This window comes from Mesoplodon bidens, assembly GCF_964165515.1.
Source record: "Mesoplodon bidens genome assembly, chromosome: 11".
In the NCBI taxonomy this organism is placed as follows: Eukaryota; Metazoa; Chordata; class Mammalia; order Artiodactyla; family Ziphiidae; genus Mesoplodon; species Mesoplodon bidens.
In genome coordinates, this window is record NC_138167.1 from 28,962,006 (window position 1) to 28,986,330 (window position 24,325).

Consider the following 24,325-nt stretch of genomic DNA (forward strand, 5'->3'; position numbering starts at 1 on the left):
ACGAAGAGTTCATAGGCATAACAGGAAAATAATATGTAAGTCAGAAAGACAGACAAGAAAAAAATTATATTCCAAGGGGGTCAAGGGCAATAAAAACTAATGTCAGGAAGTTGGCAAATGGAAAGCTATGAGAAGAAAAAGACTGAAATGAAAGTCTGCACTACTAGAGATGTACAACTTGTTTGAGACTCCTTTTGCGAACAATCCAGATTCTGTGAGTTATCAGCACCAAACATCCCAAATAGCAAGACAATGTATAGGCAGTAAAGACTTCCCATGATTGTTACTTTAGGGATACAAAGGCACTAACTGTAAAAATAAAACAGTCTAAACAATTCTCTAGCATATATACCCAAGATATTACTAAAAGTCTATGTCAAATTCTCCAACCCTAACAACTTATTAATTTGTGATACTTTACAAGGGAACAAATTACATGGCAAAAACATATCTGGAGTATATCTCTAATGGAAACAAAAATGTGTTTTCATTTTATCTTCCCGTTCATATGGCAGAGAAAGCTCAGTATGAAAACTGTACACAACATGACATACAGCTGTTGTCAAAAATCAGGATTTGGGTGGTTTGGTGTGCTTTTTGTTTGGTTTATTTTTTTTGATGATTCCTGTATGTCCAATCTTTTGAAATCAAAAAGTACTGTGTTTGATACAAGGAATTTAAATTCAAACGTGATTCAAGGAAAAATAAGATATCAAATACCATGAAAGACAAAGGTGCAACTGACTGAGAAAAACAAAACTGGAAGAAGTACCTAGTAATACTAAGTGGAGGACAGAGAAGGAGGACAAAAAAAAAAAAAAAACAGGATAGCAGTGTTTAAAAAAAATGCTAATACTAATAAAGGAATGTAAGAAAGTAAGTACTATAAAAGTTGGGTAGTAGTTACTTAGGGGAAGAGGGGTACCTGCAAAAGTCTATTTCTTGACCACCATGGTGGTTACAAGGACGTTTGCCTTATGAGTCATTAAGTTATGTGAGTGTGATTTTCTGTATATAAGTTTTGTTTCACAACCAAAATGCCAAAAATTACTGGTGATAAACACAAAATGTGAAGTCTTAAACAGAATTTAAACCATATCTCAAAGATAACAGAGGGATACTGTCAGATGCAAATCATGACATGAATTCAACAATGGAAGGACAGGTCTTGAGGAGAAGAAAGAGAAGAAGGATAGATCAAGTAGAAGATTTGAGGGAAAAGCACAACTATTACTAAGTGTCTCTGCCGCTCCCCCCAAAAAAAATTGGTGGGGGGCGGGGTGGTGGCAGGGACAGGGGAAGGAATGCTATTGTTGTAGAGACTACCAATGGAACAGGGAAAAAAGAAACTTTAATATAAATTACAAACTGGTATAACCCATTCTATAAATGTGATGACTACCTTCAGCTACCCAAATATCTATTGGAATTCTCTAAATACTTAGCATTTCATAAAATTCTTGAATGTCTTGCTAACTATGTCACCTCTCAGAAGGTAAAGAAGAGAATACAGACCAACAAGAAAGAAATATTTATTAACAAAAACTCTGGAAGACGGGCTTCCCTGGTGGCGCAGTGGTTGAGAGTCCGCCTGCCGATGCAGGGGACAAGGGTTCGTGCCCTGGTCCGGGAAGAACCCATATGCTGTGGAGCGTCTAGGCCCGGGAGCCATGGCCGCTGAGCCTGCGCGTCCGGAGCCTGTGCTCCGCAACGGGAGAGGCCGCAGCAGTGAGAGGCCCGCGTACCGAAGGAAAAAAAAAAAAACTCTGGAAGAAAAAAAAACATCTCAAAGTTTGTAACAACAAAGGAAACAAATTTGGAATAAGGTAAAACATTCAGCCTGATCTTGAAGGGAGGGGGAAATAAAAGATGCATACAGAAGAGATAGGTATGAATCCCACCAAAATTGGAGAGGAAAAAAACCCTGTAACAGCTTACACTTCCAGCCAAGAATCCCACCAAAAACAGAGGAAAAGGGACTTCCCTGGCGGTCCAGTGGTTAAGACTCTGTGCTTCCACTGCAGGGAACACAGGTTTGATCCCTAGTCAGGGAACTAAGATCCAGCACAGCGCAGTGGGGCCAAGGGAAAAAAAAAAAAAGAGAGAGAGAGAGAGCAGAAAAAAACTCTGTAACAGCTAACGCTTCCAGCCAAGATGGATTAACAAGAGACTGGATTTACCCTCCCGCAAGGAAAAAAAAAAGGCCAAACAATGGTTTTCATCAGGTAATGAAGGAAGGTGACTGCTGAGTGAAAGTAAACAAATGAGGTAAGTCATACTATTGCCCTAGCTTATTGTCTTGAGAGAGTTCCCTGCTGTGACAAAGGAGAGAAAACCCAGAAGATGCCCAGTGGTCTCCCTGAGTTGAGGACACAGAGCTGGGAACTGGGCAAGGCCAAGACAGAGTACCAGACAGAGAAAAGTACACAGATAGAACTCAAGAGATCTGCAGACATCCCCGAGTATTCAGCAGAGTACTGATCAATGCACGTGCGTCAGTAAACTACTTAAGGCCAGAGGAAAACCACCTGAAATTATTAGAAGAAACAATCTGCAGCTCACACAGAGCTGTTCCCATCAGTGTGGGAAACCTCATAATTCACAGAGCACTAGGTAGAGTACTCAGAATTGTCTTACCTCAGCAGTGGGGCAAAATTAGCTTCACATCAAATGCTGTGCTGATAAACAAGGTCCTACTGCAGAGCACAGGGAACTATATTCAATATCTTGTAACAAACCATAATGGAAATGAATGTGAAAAAGAAAAAGTACATATACATATATATATACATATATATATACACATTAACTGAATTACTTTGCTGTACACCAGAAACTAATAGAAGTTTTTAAATCAACTATATGCCAATCAAAACATACATAAATAAATAAATAAATAAATAAATAAATGAATGATGTGTTGATCCCATCTAACAAAGTTTAAAAGCAAGACCCAAAAGTATCAAATTGTTTCCACATAAGTGCCTTATAGGATAAAACTCAAGAACATTTTATAGGAATACAGAAATATCTAGCACCTAAAAAGATAAAATTTACAATATCTGACATCTGGCTTAAAAACAAAAACAAAAAAAAACCTAACAGACATGCTAACAATCAGAAAAATATGACTCATAATGAGGAGGGAAATCACCCAATTAAATATGACCCAAAATGACACAAATAATAAAATTAATAGAGAAAGACATTAAAACATTACTATAACTGAATTCCATATGTTCAGGACACTAGAGAAAAGTTAGAACTTGCTAAGAGAAGACATCAAAAACATAAAAAAGATCCAAATTGAACTTCCAGAGATGAAAACTACAATGTCTGAGATGAAATATACATTGAATTGGATAATGACAGATTGGACATTGCAGAGGAATAATGAACTTGAAGTTACAGCAATAAAAACTATATAAAACAAAATACAAAAAGGAGGGGGAAGGGACTGAGAAAAAATTTAACAAAGCATCAAATGAGCTGCAAGGAAATTTCAAGTGGTCTAGTATATGTATAACTGAAGTACCTGAAACAGTTGATGGAAAAAAGAAACAGAAAAAAAAATCATTTTTGAAAAAATAATTGCAGAAGTTTTTCCAAATTTGATTAATACTATAAACCCATAGATATAAACACCAATGAACCAATGAACTCCAAAATGAAAGCAAGAATCACAAAGAAAACTAGATACAGGCACGTTGTAATCAAATTATGCAAAATCAGTAATACACAGAAAATCTGAAAATCAGCCAGAGGAATAAACATTAAATATAATGATAACAGCAGATTCCTTTTTAGAAACAATGGAGGCTGAAAACAATGGAGCAATACTTTTCTAATTTATTGAGGTATGATTGACATATAAGAAGCTATACATATTTAATATATATAACTTGATAAGTTGAGAGTAAGTACACACTCATGAAACTATCACCATCAAGCCACAAACATATCCATCACCTCCCAAAGTTTCCTCCTTCCTCTTTGGAGCAACATCTTTAAAGTAATGAAAACAAAACAAAAGAAAAATACTGTTCACCTACAATTCTATACCCAGAGAAAATACATTCAAAGAAGAAGGTAAAATACAGACCTTTTTAGACATACAAAATCTAAAAAAATTCATTACTATCAGACCTACACTACAAAAAACATTAAAGTAAGTCTTTCAGGCAAAATAAATTACACTAGAAGGAAATCTGGATCTACATACAGAAATGAATGCCACCAAAAACAGTAACTATGTGGATAAATATATTTTTCTTGTTAATCAAATCCCCTTCTTTAAAGCATAAACAAGCAGATAAATGAATACATGTTTTTTGTGGGGTTTGTAATATATGCAAAAGTAAAGTAACAAAAATAGCACAAAAGCCAGAAGAGAAATGACAGTATACTGTTCTGGGTTCTTATACCTTATGTAAAGTAGTATAACAACTCTTGAATGTAAATGTCATAAGCTAAAGATGTACTACTCTGTAAGCCCTAAAGCAATCACTGAAATAGCAGAGTTAGAGTGAATCAGTCAACAAAGGAAATAAAAAATAAACACAGAATAATGAAAACTACTTGACTAATCACAAAGAAGACAGAAAAAGAAAATGGAACAAAGGAGAGATGGGACAAATAAAAAACAAATAGCAAGATGATAGACTTAAACTTAACCATATCAGTAATCACATTAAATATAAAGCATCTAAAGACTCCAACTAAAAAGAGATAATCAGACTGAATAGAAAAGCCCAAAATCTATGCTACCTATAAGAAAAGTATTTTAAATATAAAGACACAAATAGGTTAAAAATTAAAAGATGAAAAGATATGCCAACACTAATCAGAAGCTAGAATGGCTATATTACTATCAGACAAAAATATATTTCAGAGCAAAGAAATATTACTAGGTAGAAAGATATTTTCATAGTGATAAAATGGTCAGTGCCTCAAGATGACCTAACAATCCTACATGTTTATGCACCTAATACCAGACCTTCAAAATACATGAAGCATAAAGTGATAGAACTGCAAGAAAAAATAAACAAGTCCACAATTACAGTCAGAGATTTCAAACCCCTCTCTATAACTGATTAAACGATAGACAGAAAATCAGTAGTAACACAGAAGACCTGATAACACCATCAACCAACTGGACCTAATTTACACTCAAAACGTTCCTCCCAACAACAGCAGAATACACATTCTTTCAAATGTACACAAAACATTTGCCAAGACAGATCAAAACTTGGGCCATAAAACAAATCTCAATAAACTTAAAAGAATTCAAGTATATTCTGCGGAAGTAAGTTATAAATCAGTAATAGAAATATCTTCAGAACATTCTCACATATCTGGAAATTAATAACATATTTATAAATAACCCAAGGGTCAAGAAGAAATCAAAGGAAAATTAGAAAGTATTTGAACTCAATGAAAATGCAAACACATCGTATTAAAATCTGCGTAGGGCCACTAAAACAGTGCTTACTGGGAAACATAGCATTACATGCCTGTATTAGAAAAGAAAAAGGCCTCAAATTAATGACCTGAGCATCTACCTTAAGAAACTAGAAAAAGAAATGCAAATTAAACCCAAAGTAAGCAGAAAGAAAAATCAGAGTAGAAATCAATAAAATAGAAAAAAGAAAAATGGGGGAGGGCAGAAGAGATCAATGAAACTGAAAGCTAGTTCTTTGAGAATAAAACTGGTAAAACTCTAGCCAGACAGATGAGGAAAAAATAAGAGACACAAATTACCAATATTAGGAATTAGAACTTTAACATCACTATAAATGTATACAAGTAAAAAAGATACTAAGAAAATTTATGAACAATTTAGACTAATAAAACTGACAACTTCAGACTTCCTTGGTGGCGCAGTGGTTAAGAATCCGCCTGCCAATGCAGGGGACACGGGTTTGAGCCCTAGTCTGGGAAGATCCCACATGCCACGGAGCAACTAAGCCCGTGCGCCACAACTACTGAGCCTGTGCTCTAGAGCTCGCGAGCCACAACTACTGAGCTCAAAAGCCACAACTACTGAAGCTGGCACGCCTAGAGCCCGTGCTCCACAACAAGAGAAGCCACTGCAATGAGAAGTCCGCACACCGCAACAAGAGTAACCGCTGCTCGATGCAACTAGAGAAAGCCCGTGCAGCAACAAAGACCCAATGCAGCCATACATACATACATACATACATAAATAAGTTTATTTTAAAAAATTGACCACTTAGACAAAACAAATAAATTCCTTAAGAGACACAGCTACCAACACTCACAGATGAAAAAGATAATCTGAGTAGCCCAATATAAATTAAGGAAATTCAATTTTTTTAAATTAATTTTTATTGGAGTATAGTTGATTTACAATGTTGTGTTAGTTTCTGCTGTACTTTTTTTTTTTTTGGCCGCACCGCGAGGTTTTGTGGGATTTTAGTTCCACGACCAGGGACCAAACCTGAGACCTTGGCTGTGAGACCACGGAGTCCTAACCACTGGGCCGCCAGGGAATTCCCTGAATTTTTAGTTAAAAACCTTCCCACAAAGAAAATTCCAGGCCCAAATGGTTTTACTAGTAAGCTCTACCAAATATTTAAGAAAGAAGTAATACCAATCCTATACAAACTCAGGAAAATGAAGAGGAGGAATACTTCCCAACTCATTCTAGGAGCCCAGTACTACCCTGACACTAAAATCAGACAAAAACAAGAAAATAAAACTATAGACCAATATCTCACATAAACTTAGGTACAAAAATTTTAAATAAAAATTGAATCCAACAGTATGTAAAAAGGAAAATACTTCATGACCAAGTGGGGTTTACTCTTAGGGTTGGTTTAATATTAAAAAATCACTCACTATAATTCACCACAATGAAAACTTTTAAAAAGAAAAACCATATAAATCATCTCAAAAGATGCAGAAAAAGCATTTAACAAAATCCAACATCTATTTCAGACAAACACTCTCAGCAAATTAGGCATAGAAGGAAAACTTCTTCAGCCTAATAAAGGGCAACTATGAAACACTTAGTACAGCTGACATCATATACTTAAAAGACTGAATGCTTTCTCCTAAGATCAGGAACAAAGTAAGTATGTCCACCATTACCACTTCTACTCAACACTTTACTTGAGGTTTCAGACACTACAAAAAAGAAGAAATAAATGGCATCTAGATTAGAAAAGAACAAGTAAAACAACTCATTTACAAATGACATGACTTTCTATGTAGAAAAGCCATTGGAATCTACCAAAAAGCTACTAAAACTAAGTGAATTTAGGCTCAGGCAAGGCTCAGGCAGAGAAAATATATTTGCAAACCATACTGTATATGTAATAAAGGACTTGTATCTAGAAGATAAAAAGAACTCTCAAAACTCAGTGACAAGAAAATGAAGAAAACAATTTATTCAATAAAATAAAGTGGGCAAAAGGTTTGAACAGACACTTCACCAAAGAAAGTATAGGGATGACATAAAATCACATGAAAAGATGCTCAACATCATAAGTCATTAGGGAACTGCAAATTGAAGCCATCTATTAATTTTAAAAACAAACGTGCCAAGTGTTTTTTTGGGGGGGGGGGTTGGGCACCATGTGGCATACAGTATCTTAGTTCCCCAACCAGGGATCGAACCCACACCCCCCACAGTGAAAGCATTGAGTCTTAACCACTGGACTGCCAGGGAAGTGCCCAACATGCCAAATGCTGACAAAGATGTGGAGCAACTGGAATTTTCATACACCACCAGTGGGAATGTAAAGTGGTACATCTACTTTGGAAAATAGTTTGGCAGTTTCTTAAAATGCTAAACACGCAACTAACATTACAATCCAGCTATTCTACTCCTAGATATTTGCCCAAGAAAAGAGAAAGCACATACTCATACAAAGACTTATACATCAATGTTCACAACACCTGTATTTGTAACAGCCAAAAGTGGAAAAAACCCAAATGTCTATCAATGGGTGAATGGATAAGCAAATCGTGGTATACCCATACGACAAGATACCACGTGGCAATAAAAAGGAATTAACTAATGATACATGCAGCAACATGAATGAACCTCAAAATAATTATGCTGAATGAAGAAAGACCAAAAACAGAGTACATACCATATCATTTCATTTATATAAAGCTGTAGAAAATGCAAACTAATCTATAGTGACAAAAAGCAGCTCAGTGTTTGTCTGTGGACAGGATGAAGGTAGTGATAGATTATAATAAGTCAGGAGGAAACTCTGAGTGGTAGACATGTCATTATCTCGATTCTGTTGATGGTTCCATAGTGTACATATACATCAAAAGTTGGCACATTATACATGCTATGTGCAACTTACTGTCAAGTGGCACCTCAATAAAGCTGTATAAAAAATAACTTACAGGAAAACTCTATTTTTTTAAACTGCAAAACCCTGTATAAAAGTAAATATGTTAAGTAAAGATATTTTACTTAAAAAATAGCAGAAAAGAAAGAAAAAAGAAAAAGAAGTTGATTCTGCCTCAAAAAAATTTAAAAATCACACTCTATCTGTTTTTCATTGTGGATTAAGTGTCCATAGGGAGCAAAAACTATCAAGGACATTCAAACACTTGCCACTTGGTGGTGCTAAACTAATTATCTAAACTTGAGTCGACAAACTTTTTTTAGGCACTTATTATGCGCCACACCATGGAGAACAGAAAAATAAATAAGATAAAGTTCCTTGCCTGTATGTATCTGGCAATGTTATAAAAAGGATAAAATCTTTACACAAGCTAGAATATTCTAAACTGCTCCCCACCCTCTTGGGAGGAAAAAAAAAGAACAATGTGTAAAGGTACTAAAGAAAGGAAAAAAGTTCTCCATTTGGAATAAAATTGTCTCAGGCCCTTCAAGTTCTCCTTTATTCTTAAATATTTGCTAAGATGCATAAGCAGGTAATTATATTTATAAAACTTCCAATGACAGCCTGCTGATGGCAATAGAAAATGCAGATTGTTTTTTTCCCAAAGGAACCATGTCCGACATAACTCATTAAAGGTGCTCTGGGGACCACAGCAAATGTTTTAGAATAAACTTACTGACCTCTAATTTAGCAAAAGTCAGAATGAAGTTGCACAATATAGTAGCAGATAATTTTTTATATTGCTCCTACACTTAAGTGGGATTGGATTTTTATTTGTGTTATAATTATTATAATATTTTCAAAAACTAAAGATAAATGAAAACATTCAACCCAAATATTTGAAATTTACTCTTAGGCTTAGGGATAAAATTCTTGCCTTAAATCTCTGTCCAAACCTGGAAACCCAACACCTACCATACACAACATACATGCTTGAACCTTAGGAACTGTGAACTTTATATGCTAAATTTAACAACAAGAAAGTTACAAAAATTCAGTTTCTTTGAAATCATTCAGCACATAAATAATTTAAACTTTGGGTTAGAGACAGTATCACCAGGAAATGCCAGTGTAAGCCCTGAAACTCTAATGAGTTCTACACCCAAATATCTAAGCAGCCACTTGATATCTCCACTTGAATAATCCACAGGCATCTTATACTCAGTACGTTTTATCCTAAATCTGTTCTTCTGATATTCCCAACTCTAAGACATTCCATCCACGCAGTATCCTAAACGCCTCTTTCATCATACCCATCGTACCTCCTAAATCCCTCAAATCTTCTCTGACACTGACCCCTCATCATAGGTAGCCTGGGTTACTAAAATAACATTCTGGTCTCTCTTCCCAATCTAATCACCTTCCAATAATCTGTGTAAACTGTATAATGTATAACCACTGCCAAAAATGATCTTAATAAAATGTACATCTGACCATACCACACCTGAGCTTAAAATCCTTCTGACACCACACTTTACATCTACAGCTATGCAACACCTGACACTCCCCAATACTTCCTGCCTTGGGCCCCTGTGAACTCACCTGTTCCCTCAAAACCCTGTGCCTTTTTGTGTGTGTACATTCTGTTCCTTCTACCTAGAACACCCTTTTATACCTTCTCTCTGCAAACAACTTCTATGAAGTCCTTCAAAAGAACACAAGTAACAGCCCATCCAAACACTTCCAATCACCCCCATTCCACCTAATCTGATTTAGAAGTTTCTTTACTCATACACATTTACTAAGCACCAACTAGATGTGGGGAGTAAAAGGTGCTAGTGGAAAAACATACATCATAAAAAGTGTCTAACTAAACTAGTAATGTCATGTAAATCAATGGTCACAGAAGAGTGTGATAGAAGTATGCACAGGATCCTGTATGAGATGTCAATTTCAGTTATTTCTTCAATAGATGTACAGTGAATGCCTAACAATGTGCCAGGCACAGAGTAAGCTTCTAGGTATAAATAAATAAGACTCAGTCACTGCCTTCATAGCAATCTAATTGGGGATTAGGACAAGAAAACAGACAATTACAACATATGACGGAGGTTGAAAAGGCTGCCACAGCAGACCCTAATAAATTATAGCTAACCTAGATGTAAGGGGCTCAGGCAGGATGAGAAATCAGGAAGACTTTAACTAGAGTGACATATAGCCTGAGACCTGAAGAATGGCAATTTTAACTAGGAGAGGGTATATGTTCTTGGAAGAAGCTGTATGTTCTATACAGAGAGCAGTAGTTCAGTGCATGGCTGCAACCCAGATCAGACAGTACTAAGAGTTTAGAGACAAGAGTAGAGACCAGATCAGATCATACCGGGTTTTTAAGCCATGCTCAGGAATTTGGGGGTTTGGAATTTACCCTGAAGACGATTATTTGCCACTAGAAAGTCATTAGAAAGTTCTTGCACGGGAATGGTTATGTCAGACCTGCCTTTTCTAAGCCAACACACCGGCTGCAGAGCCAAGAATGAACAACTGCAGTAATCCAGGGAGGAAGCGATTCATGGCTGCTTGAACCAAGGCAGTGGCAGAGGGATGAAGAAAGGCAGATGGCTTGTAATGATATTTAGAAGGTCAAAATGATAGGACTTTGTGACTGATTAGATGTGGGAGGTGAAGGGAAAGGAGTCAAGGACAAAACTGAGTGTATGCGGTTATTCACCGAGAGACAGAATACAGAAGGAAGAAAGTAAACAATGAGTTTTATTTGGGGTGCGTTAATCAGTAATGACTGCGTAACTCAAAGAAATGTAGAACACAGGTGGTTTTAAGGGTAACAAACCACACAAATTTTGAGAGTGAAGACAGGGAGATACTGAGATACTGAGGATGGTACAATTCTCAATAAAGAGCAGGCAGCAGAACTATTACTGCATCTTAAGGGCATCAGTGTGCCAAACAATGTCAGACAGGAGGGCAGTATGGAAGGTATAACAAGGATTAAACAAATGACTTCTCTTACACCAACGACTACAGACACACCATAGATTGCACAAGAAACAGTAAATGGATTTCATAAGCATTTCCTTCCACCAAAAAGTGAAAATTAAAAGGCTGGGTTACAACTTTTCATTTAGTCTCAGCAGCATTTTTCATTATGTCCCATCAAAGCAAACAATATTTGAATTCTTCCCCAAAAAGTCATGTTTTTATTAAATCACAAATTGAAATGATTTGTTGCAGACTACTGTGCTGTGTCAAGAATAAAGGACTCAGCACACAGAAGGTACTCAAATGTTTGTTAAAGAATGCTAGAAAAATAAAGAAGACATATTCATATTATATCCTACACGAGGAAGGTTACTACCATGTTACAAGATCTAGTCTAAGAAAATTCTCCAGGAAAATCTGCTAGATACTAATCATCTTTCTTAAGCAAGGGGTTTCACAGGACTACAAGCATATCTAAAAGGAACTGGAAGGGACCAAATTTAAGCTACAAAATAAATTCTTACTAAAAATGCCATAAAAAAAACTCAAAGGAAAAATAACAGGTCATTTCCCAATTGTTTCAAGTTATTTTCAATAGAACCAAATTCTAACACAGCCACAGTAAAAACACAGACCTAGAGTGAAATGCAAATATACTAAAACAGGACTTCTTAACTCCAAAACAAGAGTGCTATTAGTGAACACACCTCTCTTCCTCTAGTCTCCCTTCATTTTTTCCCACTTTCTTGCTCTTTTTTCTTCACTGAGTACCTACTATATGCCAGAATGTCTGCCAGACACAGGTAAAACATTTCAGGCCCTGCCCTCATGAGGATCAGTCTACAAGTCTCAAGAAAACGAACATTCATTAAAATTAGCACCACTTCAAGGACCTAAAACTCATATTTACTTTCTTATTTAAACAAGGGAGTGGTTTTTAGTGAATGTTTTCCTTCTGAAGAACTGAAGTCTGTAATCTCCAAAGTGAGGGGCTATCTGATGTATCCCCAGTGCCTAAAACAGTGCCTGGAAGAAAGCAGATGCTTAATAAATATTTGTTGAATAAATGAATAAAAGTAAACTGCAACCATCAGAGGCACTGGGTATAAGGCCAAAACCTATTTCAGACTACCTCTTTTCTCCCACCTTCTCTGCAGTAAGTCAACTCATTCCATTAATTCAACTCATTCCATTAATTATCGTAAAGCAGGATAGCCTTTGCAGTCAGTGTCCCTATTTCTCCCCTAAAAATTCACAGGAGGATCTATATGAGAAGATGAGTGTTAGCTGAACCTACTGTGATAATCATTTCACAATATATATAAATCAAACCAATAGGCTGTACGCCTTAAGCTTATACAGTGATGTACATCAATTATTTCTCAATAAAACTGCGGGAAATAAAGATCACAGCCAGGTAAAAAAAAAAATTCACAACAGAATGTCAATCTTTCCCCCCATTTGGTTGACTGTTAAAACATATGGTTCTATATATACATAGCAACAAAGAATAGCTGAACTCCAAGAACTAATCAGGGTTTATAACCAAACTCAAACCCACTTTCACAGGCTCAGCTAAGAAAAATATACATATATGAAACACTGAATCCATCCACTCATGTTGACAACAACCTACCCCTGAATTCAGTCAAATCATCAGAGACCTAAATACATCAAATCGGTACCCTGTATTTACTGAACTACTTAGCTAGCCATTGGTATAAAACCATCAGAATACTAATAATGGGCATTATAGGGCTGTGGGGGTTTTTAACCGTAAGGATACAATAGGCTATATAATCAAATTCATTACAGTACATAGTATAAAGAATCTACATAAGATTTTATCCTCGGATCTAATCTTCAGAAACTAGTTTTTTGGGGTTTTGCTCCTGGTTTTATTTTATTGTAGATCCTGTAATTCTTATTATTGATCAGGTTCCCCTCTTTGGCAAAACTGTAGCCCACTAAAGCATACAGTTTATTTAATAATCGTACTTCCAGTTCCACTTACCTTTCTTACCCTTATTCACTTTCCTTTTGCGTTTTTTCCCTCTAATTTATTTTACATAACTATAGTGCTTTAATATTTGTGAGCGGCCTTAATCTCTCTGTAGAAAGTGGCAGCAAAAATAAACATTCAACTATTTCCAAATCAATAATAACCTTACAACTTTAAGACCGTCTGAAAGATCTTCCTTAATATTAGTAATAATAGCAGCTAAAATGTAAGCACTTACCTGATGCCAGGTATTCTAAATATTTTGCGAATATTAACTCATTTAATCCTCTCTACAACTCCATGATGGAAAATAATTATTAGCCCCCATTTTACAAATAAGAAAACTGGTGCACAGAAAGTTAAGAAATTTGACCAAATTAACACAGCTATAAAGCAGTGGAGCTAGGTTCTGAACCCAAGCAATCAGATTCCCATCTCCTTAACCGCTGCCCTACTGTGATGATTTTTCATTCATCAAAACTACGTGACTTCTAAAACAAGGTATTTTTCAAATCCTAAAATAACACTGAATTAGAACTGAAGTAATTTCAAAAATGAAGTTCACACCCATACCAAAAACCATATTCTAAACCTTTAAAATTCTGCCATACCCAACCAATGACTTGCAGGGAAATTAAGATGATGAATAACACCTACACAGTTATCTACTACGTGCCAGGCTTTGTTCTAATACATTTACTTATTAACCTTAAAAATCCCATAAAGTAGGTACTATTATCATCCCCATATTACAGATAAGGAAACTGAAGCATAGAGAGGTTAAATAATTTGACTGAAGTCACTAGCAAGTGTGAAGTTAGTTTTTGAAACTTGTTTGGCTCCAGAGTCCAAGCTCTTAACTGTTATCTTACACTGCTTCTCCTTATGACAGAGATTAACTTCCTCCCCCCATCACTTCCTAAACTCAAAGTTCAAAGCAAGCAAAGTAGACTTAGTAGAAAAGTTACTCTACATCCTAGATCTCAATACCAAGAGGCTCTAATTCAACAGAGTTGGGTTGTGGCCCAGCACCTATAATCTTTAAAAGTACCACATGTGAGTCTTACGAGTCTTGGTCAACATTCACTGCCCTAGGTTTCTAAATTAGACAGGTCTTAGCTGAACCTTTGGGGTGGGGGGTGACGAATAAATAAATACAGAGAGACACACACACACATATACACACTCTTTCATAAATATGTGTGTGTGTGTGTGTGTGTGTTCTTTGCTATTCCCCTGTCCCAAAGAAACAAGACTGGGAAGTAGGGAAGCATAAGACAAAGCCAGAAAGACAGCATGGCTTTTTATGCCATGTTAACCAGCCTTGAGTATTATTTCAATGGGGACAATAACAAAATTAAGATTTTTTGTTTGTTTTTTAAAGCAAGAGACAATCAGACTTGTGCATCAGAAAATAACTCCAGTGGTTGTGTAGAGGAGACGGTGGGCAAAGAGACTGCAGAGAAGGAGAAAAATCAGCCAAGAGCTCAAGACTAAATGCCTGAATGAACTAAGCACTGACAATGAAGAGGATGCAGCAAATTTAAGGAACCTCTTTAAGGTAAAACTGGTAGGGCTTGGTTATTGCTTAGATGTTGTTATACAAATGGACATCTCCAGGTTTGTTTTACATGCAACCAGGTGAATGATGATGCCATTAAACTAGATCTGAACTTGCTGAGGGAAGAATAAGTGGCTTTTGCTGGTCATCATAGAATTATTTGGGAGAAGGGCAGCTTTGGGCATGGAAAAATAATTTAGATGGAGTGATGAGAATGGGTATAAATTTGCAGTGAGTAAGAATAAATGAGGTGACGAAGTAGAGCTAAGAAATAAAAGACTAAGTCACATTATGAAAAGCAATGACTGGAAGGAAAGGGTGGGAAAAGTCTTATATTTTACAACTCTGCTTCATCTCAAGGGTTCTATCAAAATCAATCCACACCTGAAAGAGTGAAGTGTAGTTCAAATAGAAAGGATCCCTTCTTGGAAAGTCCTAGATAAAAAAATCAAACAAGATAACCTTAAAATATGTAGTGAGCCAAGCAGAAGATCAGCATCCACCCTGAAGACAAAACTGACAAGACAACCAAAGACCGTGAAAATCTGAGAACGATGACCAATCATTTAAAATACTCAGTATGGAGAAGTATGTAATTTTTTTAATACAGATTTTATTATTTCATGTAATCTTAGCAACTCCAATACAAGAAATAATGACTGGCACCACATCCATTCTGGGGATAAAGAAAATGAAGGACGGATAATTCATGCTTGCTCAATTTCCCAAGGTCACCCTTCAGAGTAACAGTACTGTGTTATTCTGGCTAGTGGTCCATACACTAAAGCACAAACGCTGTCAAATAATTCAAAATGGGATGGAGAGGGCAGCATAAAGAAAATGAGTGAAACTCAAGGAACGGAGAAAGCTATCTGCAAAAAGTAAATAGTCCTTGGTGTTAGATGAGTCACTACCCGACCCAACTGTTTTCGAAATACTCGCGCAATGGGAAATGCTTCCAGTAGCATGCCACGATAGTCCTACCCAACAAGCATTAAGATGTGTCCTCGGAACATGAACAGGCACTATGCGATAAACTACCCTCCGCACCTGCGATAAACTATCCTCCGCACCTAATCCTAAATCCTAACGAACTATCACGACGGGGTCAATGACCACCTCCGTAAGACGGTACCACAGAGTCTCCCACGGGAACATCACAGATTTGTCTAGGAAATAAATACCGTAACTAAGGCCTTCCCAGACAAGCGTGCGATGTTGTAAATCTCCAGCTCCCTGAGGGGAAACGTGCCCCGCTGTTCACCATCACCAACCAACTCGGCGACCTGGTAAAATGGATCCAATACACTCTTCTTCTAAGTGCACAGCTGCAAAGCACCTGTTTTCAGCTCTTCCCGAAGAGGACAAAGATGCCTTCACCAGAGTGAAGCAGAGGAAGGCAGAGGCGAGTTAGAAGGAAGAGAAAAAATCCTGGAGTCCGAAGAGCAGACATAAAGAGCTACAGTCAGAGAAAATCAAGCCAGAAAAAGAAAGCAACGGGGCAACCACCTGTCTCTTAAGAAGGCAATACAAATAAAAGCCCCTCGCCCTGGGACAGAACCGACCAGAACAGCGCCGAGGCCTAGCTGGCCTTGGAGCAGGAGCCGGGTCTCTTAATTCCCGGACTGAGCCGGCATTCTCGAGAAAACAGCTGACACCACCTAGTCATCTTCTCCTGCATCCTCCACAGGCTGTTCCTGATACAGAAAGGCCCTCGCATCCCTCTCCGGCCGGCCTCCAAGCAGCAAAAACAGCCCCATCCCGAAGAAAAACAGGAACGTTTCCCGGGGCCGTTACCTACCTTCCCGCTCACAACCCCCGCCGCCGCCATGTTTCCTGCGCGTGCCTTTGATGACGTAGCAGCGCCTCACGTGTCTCCCCGACTCACAACAACATCCGGCAAAACTAGGCTGATATCCGGGCGGGAAAGGGGCGGGGAGTGGCGGGAATGGCGAGGAGTGAGGGGCGGGGACGGGAAGGAGCCGCCTGACGCATGTGCACTGAGTACGCCTCGGAGGCCTCTCGGGTGGAGTCGCTGGTGCAAACTGCGCATGTGCCAGTTTATCTTCCTAGGAGGGTAAGTAATTTGAAGTGTTTTTGCTTTGGGGATTGGCTGGGGGCGAGACTTCGAGCCGTTCGCAGGCCCCTTCAGCTTGGTATGATGGAAAGGACAGCATATTGGGACCCAGCAAACCTGATCTTGGCTTTGTGGCCATGGGCAAGTCACTTACACTTTCAGCCTCAGGGTCTCATCTGTGAAATTGAGATAAGGCTGTGGTGAAGATTAAAGAAGCCCCAGCCCTCTATCCGAGGCGCACACACAGAGACTTCTCGCATCTATGTGAAGTTTCTGAACGTAAGTCTGGTAACTGCCACTCACACATGACCAAGAGCGAGGTATTTTGATAGGAACTGTGATGATACCACGCCCTCGTTGCTCCAGAGTCCATCGCACGTAGCTCACAGTTCCTACACAATTGCTTAATGGCTGTTTGGAAACAGTTTTCTAAATTTATCCAAGCTTCAGGATGGAAAATGAGAATTACCCATGGAGTGGTTGTAAAGATTTCATGGGACAGTGCATATGTGGTAAGATGATTTGTTGATATATTAAGATAATAATTCGTTTTGTTAGTGCTGTAAAAGAATGACTGGTACTACCCCTGATACCTCTGGCACAAGATTTGGGACTTCCCTTGCCCTAGGGCGGAATAAAAGGCCCCTTTGTACCAAAACACCTGTGCCCATTGAAGTACTTCTCTCTTCACACAGTGGAGAGAGGTTAGAAGCTTTCGAGGTTGGTTGAGTAAGTGGCAACCGAAGGGAATAACAGAAGAGGAGAGTTGCTGGTTCTGTGAATATTGGGGACCTAATGGGTGAAGGAGGTGGCAAAACCTTAGATGGGAATGGATGTGTAGTACTACTAGGAAGGCTGCATCAGAGATTTCAACCATAGCCAAGACCCCATGCCCAAGCTTGGCATTCACTTGGCAAAACAGCTCACCTGCAAAGGATAAACCAGCTGGGGAAATGAGCATATTAGCGGTAACCAACATTGAATGAAGACTTGAGGGCCTTCCCCAAATGTACTGGACTAAGTATGACCCCCTAGAACTTTCATGCAATCTTAGGTGTGATGTGTAGAGCCATGATAATGACTCAGGATAAATTTTCCGCCAGCTCAGAATAACAGGGTATGGTTACAGAAAAGTTTTAATGACGTTTCTTATGCCCTGTGTTTTGGAGAAAAGTTGAAGCCCTTAGTAGAGTACTAGGAATAAAATACTCAATAAATGGTAGCTATTATTTATATAATAAGCTTGGGAATTAAAGGTTTCTCACTGAAAATTTGGCACCCTAGGTTCATCTGCTACTTCAGATTCTTAAGCCTCATCCTCCAGCTGCCCCTTAAATTCTGGTGCTACTCATGGGCTATCCTTAGACTTCTTTACTTTTTTCCAAAAGCTATTCCTGGGCTATTATCTTCATATTCTGATATCACCACCTCCTAACTGCTGATGGCTCCCAAATATCTCAAGCCCAAGTCTCTCTTTATTTCCTAAAATCTAGAGCCTACACCTACTGCCCCTTTTTACTTGAATGACCCACTCACACCTCAAAAAATCCTAAATCTTTACTACTCAAAGTGTAGTCTGCAGACCAGCAACACCATCATCACCTGGGAGCTTCTTGGAAATGCAGAATCCCAGGTTCCACCCCAGAACTACTGCATCAAAATCTGCATTTTAACAAAACCCCCAGGTGATTTGTGTACACATTAAGGTTTGAGAAACACGGTCTTAAATGAAACTTAAATTTTGCTTTTGTTCTCTGAAAATTACTACCATTTGCTCAACTAGAGATGCAGTCAGACCACAATTTCTCCAGGAAAGTGTTGCTATCATGTTACCCCTTTTTGATGTGTCTTCTGGGGAACATCCCTATTATGTCTCTCCTTCCTATCCCCACTGCCACTCCTATGGTTCAGGTCTCTCATTACCTCTGGTTTGGACAACTACTGTGGCATCTTAATTCATTCTCTTGCTTTTGGCTTCATCTTCCCCCCTACCCCATCATTTATATTCCTACCAGATTAATCCTTCTAAAGCATAAACATGATCATGTGAACTCCCTGCTTAAAATCCATTAATGGTTCCCCATCTCTTCAGGAAAGAGTACAGATTCTCCAGTGTAGCATAGAAGGTCCTTCATAAATTGTTGCTGCCTACCATTTTAGCTTTATCTTCCCAACTCAGACCCAGTTCTCCAGCCATAGCCAAATAACTGCTGTTCCCTGACTGTTCCATACTGTGTCCCAAGATTGCTTCTCACTGTAGCAGATTAGCTTGACTTGGATCATGGAACCATCCTTGAACCAATCACAGTGGCCCAAAGTATATGATGTTCTGATTGGCCAGATTTGAATTATATGCCCACAGCTCCAGTCAAAATACACAGAATGAGAGGAAGGATAATTCCCAGGGGAAACTCCAGGAACCATTCCAGAAAAAAGGGGGAGTGGCTGCTGAGCGAGACATCAATTACAGAGGTTCCATTTCTGCACTTTCATGGTGTCACACTGTAAAATACTTAGTGGTTTACTGAACTGCCTTCCTTTCCCTACTAGGCTATGAATTATTGGAAAGCAGGGACTATGCTTTTTATATGTGCAACCACCGCAGCTGGCACAAATGCCTGACCCACAGCAGACATTAAATAAGTGTTGGTTTAACAAATTAACGTCAACTAATTCCCCTTCCCCACTATTAGAAATAGCACAGTTATACTTTACATTCAAGAGGAAAGAGACCATTTTCCTTTTTCAATAATATCCTCTGTCTATAGGCAAAGGGAAGAAAGAAGGTCAGGATTTCAATGTAATTTGTTTCACGTTTTAGGTTTTTGCTACAATAGAAGGAAAGAAATCATAGTACACTTACATATAACAAGTTGACAGCTTTTTTAAAGCCACATGCATATAAATTTAATATAAATAAAGTCAAGTTACCTGTAACTTAAAATAATGACTGTTTTCATGGAAGTGAGTAATTTTATAGTTTCTAAGTTCACTCCCATAAACTATATGGCCATTCACTAATTATAACTTATCACTCAAAAAGTCATATGATGGAAAAGAATCTCAAGAAGTACCTTAAAGAAACTCTGGACCTGGGCGGAACTTTAGAGATAGTCTCCCAGGTTTTTCAGTTAAAGAAATTGAGGCTGTTAGAGATTAATGGTTTGCCAAAGTCATGAGCTGCTTTATGGCTGAATAGAGACTTCACTGAGATACGTGTCTTCGTCAGCTGTGCTACACTATCATCTGAAAATGATCACTCCCCTCTTTAAACTACAGCATTTATTAACTGTTCAGTTTGATTCTCTCTCGCCTCAGTTTGACTGACCTGTCTTTCAGGGCTTATCCCACGTCACACATCATTTATTAAGATTCCCCCAACGTTGCTGCCACTCGTTGATCCCTACCTTGCCTGAACCCTTACAGCAGTCAGACTAAAAACTTTGTTTTAGTGCTTAACTATACAAGGTAGTGCCATGAAGAAAGCATAGACTTTGCTGACAGCCAAGAGAATGCTGGAGTTCTCTTGGGATAAATTGACCAGCTGAAGAAATCAGACCAGTATTGACAGTTGGGAATCTCCATTGAAATAACCCAAGCATGTCCTTCTACCACGAAGAACAAAGATCAACAAGCCCCACCTATATACCTAAAACTTCCAATCAGCTTTTCATTCCAGTCTCTTAGATATGAACAGAGAACCATGGATCACTCCACATTTGAAGAAAATCTTTAAGCAGAAAGGCAGAGACTAAAATAAACAAACCAACAGCAAGCAATTAAAGACAAACAATGCAGAGAACAGAAGAAAATGTTTTAATTATAATTAATTTCTTTAGAGAGATGAGAGAAAACTTTGCATCCATGAAAAAATAAAATGTCAGGACTTCCCTGGTGGTGCAGTGGTTAAGAATCCACCTTCCCATGCAGGGGACACAGGTTTGATCCCTGGTCCGGGAAGATCCCACATGCCGCAGAGCAGCTAAGCCCGTGTGCCGCAACTACCGAAGCCCGTGCACTCTAGGGCCCTTGCTCCGCAACAAGAGAGGCCACCGCAATGAGAAGCCCGTGCACTGCAATGAAAAGTAGCCCCCGCTCGCCCCAACTAGAGAAAGCCCGCATGCAGCACCGAAGACCCAACTCAGCCAAAAAAAGCCCATGTAAAGGAATATTTAGAGGACCAAAATGAGCTCTTAGAAATTAAAAACATGATAACATAAATGAAAAAGTCAATAAGTGGACTGAAAGATAAACCAAGGAAATGTCCCAGATAGTAGAACAAAAAGACAAAGCTATAAAAATAAGAGAAAAGTTAAGAAAATTAGTGGATCAGAACAGGATATCTAACATCCAAATAAAGGAGAGAGAGCAGAGAATATGGAGGAAAGGAAAATATTAAACAAAATAATCAAAAATTTTTCTCAGAAATGTCAGATGTGCATTTTCAAACTGTATCAGCGCACTAAGTGCCCAGCATAGTGGAAAAGAAAGACCAACAGCAAGGGACATAATTGTGACATTTCAGAACAATGGGAATCAAAAGAAGATCGTAAAAACTTGCACGGGGGCGGGGAGCAGAGGGGGAACCATGTTGCATGAAAAGGACAAGAATAAATATATCTTTGAACTTGCCAGTAAAAGCACTGGAAGCTGTAGGACAATGGAGTAAACAATTTGAATATTTTTAACATAGAATGTTATACTCAACCAAATAAGTGTGAGAGCAAAACAATTCATTTTCAGACACACAAGTTCAAAAAAATTGTATCTCTTACACACCCTTTCTCAGAAAGAAAATGGAGGCTGTGTCACACCTAAACAAGGCAGTTAATTACAAGAGAGCAACATGGAATCTCGAAAACAGGAAACAAACACAGGGGTCTAATGCAAAAGAGGACATTTCTGTTGGGAATGTGAAATGGTACAGCTACTGTAGAAAACTGTATGGCAGTTCCTTAAAACATTAAGCAGAATTGCCATATGAGCCAGCAATTTCACTTCTAGATATATTTTCAGAATAATTGAAAGCAGAGACAGGTATTTGCACACCAATATTCATAGCAGCATTATTCACAATAGCCAAAAGTTTGAAACAACCTAAAAATTCATCAACAGGTGAATAGATAAACAAAATGTCATGTATACATACAATGGAATATTAGTCTTAAAAAGGAATGAAATTCTGATACATACTACAACATGGATAAACCTTGAAAATATTATGCTAAGTGAAACAAGCCAGCCACAAAATGGCAAATACTGTATGATTCTACTTATATGCGGTACCTAGAATAGTCAGATTTATAGTTACAGAAGGTAGTATAGTGGTCTAGGGGTGGGGGGCTGGTGAGGGAGAATAAGAATCATTGTTTAATTGGTGCAGTGTTTCACTTTGGGATGATGAGATGGACGGTGGTGATGGTTGCACAGAAATGTGAATGTACTTGATGCCACTGAATTGTACATTTTTAAATGGCTGAAATAATAAATTTTATGTTATGTTTTTTATACCACAGTTTTTTAAATAATTAGAAAAATAGGAGAAAAAATTCAGGATATAGGGTTAACAGAATTCTTGGACTTAACATCAAAATCATGATCCATAAAGAAAACGTCAATAAATTGGACTTTATCAAAATTTAAAACTTTTGCTCTGTAAAAGACTCTGTGAAAAGGATGAAGAAACAAGCTACAGACAGGGTAAAACATTTGCAAACCACATATCCCAAAGGACAAATACCTAGAATATATAAAGGACTCCCAAAACTTGACATTAAAGAAACAGTGTAATTAGAAAATGGGTAAAAGAGATTGCATTATTTTTCTATTGCTATTGTAACAAATTACCACAATAGTTGCTGGAAAAAAACACATTTTTATTTTCTTATAGTTAGATATCACAGATCTCACTAGTCTAAGATCAAGGTGTCAGCAGGATGAATACAGCCCTTTCTGGAGGCTCTTAAAGGAGAATCTATTTCCTTGCCTTTCCAGCATCTAGTGGTCACCCGTATTCCTTGGCTCATGGCCCCCTATTTCCATCTTCAAAGCTAGCAATATTCCATCTCTCTGCAATCTCTGCATCTCTGACCTTTCTTCCTTAGTCACGTCTCCCCCTGAAAGGTTCTCCGTATAAGGAATCATGGTATTAGATTAAGCCCACCTGTATAATTCTTGACAGTCTCCCCATCTCAAGGTGACCTTTAATCACATCAACAAAGTACCTTCGCTGTGTAAAGTTAACATATTCTTGAGGTTCTGGGGACTATGTCATATCTTTGGGAGGCAGTTATTCTTCCTATCACACACATCAACAGACATTTCACTAAAGATATAAAGATGGCAAAATGAGCACCTAAAAGATGTTCATTAATCATTACGGAAATGCAAACTAAAGCCATAATGAGGTATCACTACATACTTATTAGAATGGCTAAAATAAAAAATAGTGGTAACACCAAACCTTATAAGGATGTGGAGAACCTGGATCACTAATACATTGCTGGTGGGAATATAAAATGGTACAATCACTCTGGAAAATACTTTGACAGTTTCTTATAAAACTAAACATACACTTACCGTATGACCCAGCAATTGTACCCTTGGTAATTTATCCCAGGGAAATGAAAACTATGCACATACAAAAACGTGTGCAGTGGACTTCCCTCGTGGCGCAGTGGTTGAGAATTCGCCTGCCAATGCGGGGGACACAGGTTCGATCCCTGGTCCAGGAAGATCCCACATGCCGTGGAGCAACTAAGCCCGTGCAACACAACTACTGAGCCTGCACTGTAGAGCCTGTGTGCCACAAGTACTTAGCCCACATGCCTAGAGCCCATGCTAGCAACGAGAAAAGCCACCACAATAAGAAGCCCACGGGCTTCCCTGGTGGCGCAGTGGTTGAGAGTCCGCCTGCTGATGCAGGGGACACGGGTTTGTGCCCTGGTCCGGGAGGATCCTGCATGCCGCAGAGCGGCTGGGCCCATGAGCCATGGCCGCTGAGCCTGCGCGTCCAGAGCCTGTGCTCCGCAACGGGAGAGGCCACAACAGTGAGAGGCCCGCGTACCGCAAAAAAAAAAAAAAAAAAAAGCCCACGCACCGCAATGAAGAGTAGCCACCGCTTGCCGCAACTAGAGAAAGCCTGTGCACAGCAACGAAGACCCAATGCAGCCAAAAATAAAATTTAAAAAAAACTAAAAACTTGTACATTAATATTCATGGAAGCCTTATTTGTAATAGCCAAAGCTGGAAACATCCCAAGTGTCCTTTAACAGATGAATGATGAAACAAACTGGCATATCCATACCATGGAATACTACACAGCAATAAAAATGAACTATTGATATATGCAACAA

General features: G+C 38.4%; 1 protein-coding gene across 2 annotated transcripts in view; it reads right to left on the bottom strand.

Annotated features, from left to right (window-relative positions):
• The window catches only part of TBC1D15 (TBC1 domain family member 15), a 69,733-nt gene extending 52,943 nt beyond the window's left edge, over positions 1-16,790 (bottom strand). For both annotated transcript variants that reach the window (XM_081248851.1, XM_081248852.1), the window contains exon 1: positions 16,695-16,790. In XM_081248851.1, coding sequence (XP_081104977.1) covers positions 16,695-16,724 — 30 coding nt within the window. In that variant the 5' untranslated portion in view covers positions 16,725-16,790. The remainder of the gene's footprint in view (positions 1-16,694) is intronic.
• Between the last annotated feature and the right edge of the window lie 7,535 nt (positions 16,791-24,325).